General features: G+C 50.3%; 1 protein-coding gene across 1 annotated transcript; it reads left to right on the top strand.

The window, feature by feature from the left end:
- Positions 1–1,961: 1,961 nt before the first annotated feature.
- Positions 1,962–4,477, top strand: LOC121861172 (S-antigen protein-like). The gene is made up of 3 exons (XM_042358730.1): positions 1,962–2,099; positions 3,422–3,702; positions 4,306–4,477. Exons 1-3 carry the CDS (start codon positions 1,962–1,964, stop codon positions 4,475–4,477), a joined length of 591 nt encoding a protein of 196 aa, XP_042214664.1.
- Positions 4,478–6,088: the final 1,611 nt, after the last annotated feature.

Genomic DNA, 6,088 nt, shown 5'->3' with positions numbered 1-6,088 from the left:
CACCACCACCACCACCACCACCAACAACAGCCACTACCACCACCACCACCACCACTACAACAACAACAGCGACTAAAAACCCCATACAAACCATGATAATTGAATACACTAATTGACAATAGACGATAATAGCTTCATTAATAGAGATTGAACGAACAATGATGACGCATCGTTCCATCCCAGTTGACGAAGATTGATGGTCCCAAGAGTTGAGGGTGGAATAGAGCGCGTTGAGAATTGAGATAGAAAGGATAGTGAGATAGAGAAATATGCTTGTAATGTTTTCTCTCAGTTGAGTAAAGAGAAAGAGAAAGGATCTCTCAAGTTGTCAAGTCGTGTTTATTCCTCCCTCCTCTCACCTCCCTCCTCCTCCCCCTCCTCTCACCAAGATGGCTACCAATTGCCTTGCAAGACGTCGCACTGTTGCAGAATATTCGCTCGTGTTGTGCAGTGAATTGGTGGTGTGTCTTGTTGCTTGATCATTGCTTGGGTGGTAGTGGTGGTAGTTGTGGTTGTTTGGTGTAATGTTAAGGGGATTGTTGTTGTAGTAGTAGTAGTAGTAGTAGTAGTAGTAGTAGTAGTAGAGGTTAACACAATGTCAACCAAGGTCAATAATCTTCTAGGAACTCATTGAAGAGGTTCCCTGTTTGTGTGGTCCTCCTGTTTGTGTCTCCTTGTTTACCCTAGTGTTTGTTTAGGTCTGTTTGTGTTTTGTTTATATATCCTAGACTTGTTTGAGTTTGCCCTCTGACGTCACACTGAAGTAACTGGATCATAATGACCCTTATTTCAGGCTTACATAAGGGTGGATTCTCTTTATCTCTTAACCATACGCCCCATTTTGATTCAAACCCCGATTTAATGGGTTCCAATGGGTCTTGTATCCCAATGGGTCCCTGTCTTATTAGATGGGTTAGCCTATTAGACTGGGGTCTGATGGGACTGGGCTCCATAGACTGGGGCCCAACAGACCATTTACCTGTATGGTGTGCTCAGGTGTGTCTACATTAAGGGAGTGGTGGTGCGCATAGAGCACAGGTACGTGGTCGGTGTACATGGGTGTGTACGTTGGTCGGTGTACATGGGTGTGTGTACGTGGGTCGGTGTAACATGGGTGTGTACGTGGGTCGGTGTACATGGGTGTGTGTACGTGGGTCGGTGTACATGGGTGTGTGTACGTGTGTTAGTGTTACAGGAATGTTTACGTGAATTAATACATTGTTTAAATTCACGATCAGGTGACGTGTGTGTGTGTGTGTGTGTGTGTGTGTGTGTGTGTGTTTAATAATAATAATAATAATAATTTACGGTTTATTGAAAATTTCTGCAGCCCGAAGGCTGAAAATTTACATTAGACAAAAATGACTTATTACATACAAAAGACATGGGGTGGGCGGTCGTTTAACAAAAAGTTTTCATTACTGAAAGAAGAAGGAACAATGATTGAACATACAAATTATTATAGTTTACAGTTGATGGCCCGGGCCTGGGCTGGTCATGGAGACACCAGGTGTGAGGTGTTCACGTGGTGTAGTAACTCGTCCTCGGGTGTTGATATGAGGGACCTCACGTAGTCATGGGGACACTTTGTGGTGTGGTGTGGTGTCACAGCACCTCTCTCTCTGCTGGGTGTTGTGTTATCCCGTAGTCAGGTGCATAACTACGGATTAGCACCTCCTGCTGAGAAGATGGTGGCTAGTTCCCAGGGGTGCTTATCTCACTGGTGGGTCGCGGCTTTCACTGGTACTGTCTGGTGCTGAATTCACTGGCTTAAACTCTGTTCAACACTGGTCCCACTTCTTTCCAAGAAATTGTCACTTTTGATTATGTAGATATCCCGGTGGTGAGGATGGGTCGGGGAGAGGGACTTGGTCCGAACATTGACCAAGGGGGACCGCAGGAGCAGTACCTGGCAGGTCCTGACCCTCTGGTGGTCAAGGATGTAGTGTGTGTGTACAAGGATGATCTCTTCGATACACGAGTACGACCTCTACATGAACCCGGACGACTTCTACCTGGTACTCGAGGATGACCACTTAGACACTCCAGTACGACCTGCACCTGTTGCCTCGCCTCAGGGTCGTGGTTTTAGTGGCCAGGTAGACTGGCTGGGGCCTTCCTAATGTTTAGTTAAAGAGCTGTGAGTCCCTCTCTCTCTCTCTCTCTCTCTCTCTCTCTCTCTCTCTGGGTTGGTTTGCTACATCTGGGTATGCTAGACGCTCACACACACACACACACACACACACACACACACACACACACACACACACACACACACTTGCTTCACTGTGTTGGAAAACACAACATAACGGAGAGAGAGAGAGAAGACTGTGTGCGTATATGTATGTATGTAGACAAACATCCATCAGTTCACACAGGTCAAAACACTTACATCCACGTGACGTCATTGTTTACCCCACCACGTTACAATGACGTCATCAACTGGAATGCGTGTGTGTGTGTGTGTGTGTGTGTGTGTGTGTGTGCATTACTCCACACCTCTGCTACCTGTGGTCTTGGAGGTCGTGTTTGTTTTGTTTTTCTTTTGTTTGTTGTGTCCAGGGACCAAGTAGGACTGGGGCCTATTAGAACTGAGCCTATTAGAACTGGGGCCTATTAGAACTGGGGCCTATTAGAACTGGGGCCTATCAGGACTGGGGCCTATTAGAACTGGGGCCTATTAGGACTGGGGCCCTATTGTTGGGCCTATTAGAACTGGGGCCTAATGGGAACTGGGGCCTGTAGAACTGGGGCCTATTAGGACTGGGGCCTATTAGAACTGGGGCCTATTAGAACTGGGCCCTGTAGAACTGGGGCCTATTAGAACTGGGGCCTGTTGGAACTGGGGCCCTATTAGGACTGGGGCCCTGTGGGGCTGGGGCCCTATTAGACTGGGGCCCTATTGGGACTGGGGCCTATTAGAACTGGGAGCCTATGTAGAACTGGGGCCCTGTGGCCAGAACTGGGGCCCTATTAGACTGGGGCCCTGTTGGGACTTACAGGGCCTGTAGAACTGGGGCCTATTAGAACTGGGCTAGCTTGGAACTGGGGCCTGTGGGACTGGGGCCTGTGGGAGCTGGGGCCTATTGGGGAACTGGGGCCCTGTGGGGCGGGGCCTATTGAACTGGGGCCTGTGGGACTGGGGCCTGTAGGACTGGGGCCTGGCCAGGACTGGGGCTGTAGAACTGGGGCCTATTAGAACTGGGGCCTATTAGGCTGGGGCCTTTCAGCCAGAACTGGGGCCCTGTGGGAGCACGGGGCCTATTAGAACTGGGGCCTATTAGAACTGGGGCCTATTGGGAGACTGGGGCCCTTTAGGGCTGGGGGCCCTATTGAACTGGGGCCCTATGGGGAACTGGGGCCCTGATTAGAACTGGGGCCTATGTGAGAACTGGGGCCTATTAGAGGCTGGGGCCTTTAGAACTGGGCCTGTGGGGCAGGGGCCTCTGTGGGGAACTGGGGCCTATTGGGGAACTGGGCCCTGTGGGGCTGGGGCCTATTAGGCCTGGGGCCCTATGGGAACTGGGGCCTTCAAGACTGCGGGGCTCAGGGGCCTGTGGAGACTGGGGCCTGTGGGGGCTGGGCCCTGTTAGAACTGGGGCCCTGTGGGGCACAGGGCCCTGTGAAACTGGGGCCTGTGGGGAACTGGGGCCTGTGGGAGCTGGGGCCTGCTAGAACTGGGGCCTGTGAGAACTGGGGCCTGTGAGAACTGGGGCCCCTGCCCAGAACTGGGGCCCTGTAGAACTGGGGCCTATTAGAACTGGGGCCTATTAGAACTGGGGCCTATGGGGAACTGGGGCCTGTGGGGCGCTGGGGCCTAATAGAACTGGGGCCTATTAGAACTGGGGCCCCTATTGAGAACTGGGGGCCCTATTAGAACTGGGGCCTATTAGAACTGGGGCCTATTAGAACTGGGGCCTATTAGGAGCACAGGGACCTATTAGAACTGGGGCCTGTGCAGAACTGGGGCCTGTGGGACTGGGGCCCTGTGGGGCACAGGGCCTGTTAGAACTGGGGCCTGTGGGACTGGGGCCCCTCTGTAGAACTGGGGCCTATTAGAACTGGGGCCTGTGGGGCTGGGGCCTGTGGGACTGGGGCCTGTTGAGAACTGGGGCCTGTGGAACTGGGGCCCTATTAGAACTGGGGCCTATGAGAACTGGGGCTGTGGGGCACAGGGCGCCTATTGGGAACTGGGGCTGTGGGACTGGGGCCTATTAGAACTGGAATTTCTGTAGAACTGGGGCCTATTAGAACTGGGGCCTATTAGAACTGGGGCCTGTGGAGACTGGGGCCCCTGTGGGGCAGGGGCCTATGGGGCCTGGGGCCTATTAGGACTGGGGCCTCCAGGGAACTGGGGCCTGTAGAACTGGGGCCCTGTGGGACTGGGGCCTGTGGGAACTGGGGCCTATTAGAACTGGGGCCCTATGTGGGGCTTCAGGGCCTTAGAACTGGGCCCTCTGGGAACTGGGGCCTGTAGAACTGGGGCCTATTAGAACTGGGCCTATTAGAACTGGGGCCTAATTGACGTGGAATTTAATTGCTTGAACATGAGAGAGGTGTGTATTGATAGATTCACATGGACACGCCGCCTCCTCCTCCTCCCTCCTCCCTCCTCCCTCTACCTGATGGAGGCAATAAAAAGTCAAGCCTCATTACGCTCATTAGTGGGCATTTAAAACCATCAGTGACACCTCTCTCTCTCTCTCTCTCTCTCTCTCTCTCTCTCCCCCCCCCCTTTGTTTCATATCCTTGTTTATCTTTTATGATGAGAGAACAAAGTGAGAGAGAAAGAAAGAAGACAGAAACAAGAGACAAAGAGAGAGAAAAAGAGACAGAGAGGTTAACGGACAAGTGAGTTGGTTCATGGAGGTGGGTGGAGAACTTGCCCCGTGTCCTGTTGTTTACTTCCTCTCTCTCTCTCTCTCTTTCTTTCTTTCTTTCTTTCTTTCTTTCTTTCTTTCTTTCTTTCTTTCTTCTTTCTCTCTCTCTCTCTCGCTCTCCCTCTCTCTCTCTCTCTCTCTCTCTCTCTCTCTCTCTCTCTCTCTCTCTCTCTCTCTCTCTCTCTCTCTCTCTCTCTCTCTCTCATTCATTCATTCATTCTTTTAATTGTTGTTGTTGTTATTGTTGTCCGTGACTTAAGTGGGCCAGTTAATGTGTCCCAGCAAGTGGGCCAATTAATGTTTCGTTTAGTTCTCACGTATCCAATTAAAGGTCTGGGGCGTGTGAGCATAAGAGCATAAGAATGGAAGGAAACAGCAGCGGGTCTATACTGGGTCAGTCCGTTTACACCCAACCCCTATCACTCATATATATCCAACCAACCAACCAATGTTTACCTATCGCGCCTAAATCTAAATATGTCTAATTTAAAACCATCGTTACAAGTTCGCTCAGGCACATGCATTCGCTCTTAGTTGGATAGTTTGAGTACCTTCTTAATATCCTTTGTTTAGCCCTGACTTCCATTTATACACACCTCTATCATGTCGCCCCTCCTCTACGTCTCTCAGGGAGTGGAAATTAGATGCTTTAACCTGTCTCTATACTCAAGGTTCCTAATGCGGGATTAGTCTTGTCATTCTCCTCTGAATTCTTTCCAATGATTCTATATCCATTCTGTAATGCGGTGACCAGAACTGAACTGCGTAATCAAGTGAGGTCTAAACAAGAGCAGGATACTGTTTTAGATGACCTCGCTAGTCTTGTAACTAACACTCCTTTGTATGAACCCAAGTACTTTATTAGCCTTGTTTCGATACATTGTTGACTTGGCTTAAGATTCCTACTTATCATTGCTCCTAAATCTTTCTCACGATCGGATTTCTCTATAACATCGTTGTTCATCTGGTATCTGGTTACTGTTTACATCTCTATACAGAGTACTTTACATTTGTCCACATTGGTTGAGATCTGGGGCGTGTGAGCGTGTGGCACATTAATTACCTGGGGAGACATATGCCTGGTCTCTCTCTCTCTCTCTCTCGCCAGGAAGGTCGAGTATAGTGTGGTGGTGAAGAAATGAAGGAAGGAAGGAAGGAAAGGGAGGAGGCCTTTCACCCGATGTGTTGAGGGGAGGGAGGGAGGCCAT

Source organism: Homarus americanus, unplaced genomic scaffold (assembly GCF_018991925.1).
Source record: "Homarus americanus isolate GMGI-L3 unplaced genomic scaffold, GMGI_Hamer_2.0 scaffold50780, whole genome shotgun sequence".
In the NCBI taxonomy this organism is placed as follows: domain Eukaryota; kingdom Metazoa; phylum Arthropoda; class Malacostraca; order Decapoda; family Nephropidae; genus Homarus; species Homarus americanus.
This window is presented reverse-complemented; position numbering and strand designations above follow the sequence as displayed.

Bases quoted from the DNA above. Each gene is read 5' to 3' on its own strand.
- LOC121861172 (XM_042358730.1), top strand. From the start codon at position 1,962: ATGATCTCTTCGATACACGAGTACGACCTCTACATGAACCCGGACGAC. The intron at 2,100-3,421 runs GTAGACTGGCTG...TGGGGCCTTTAG, and splicing joins GTCGTGGTTTTAGTGGCCAG to AACTGGGCCTGTGGGGCAGG. The intron at 3,703-4,305 runs GTGAGAACTGGG...CCTGTGGGGCAG, and splicing joins GCCTGTGAGAACTGGGGCCT to GGGCCTATGGGGCCTGGGGC.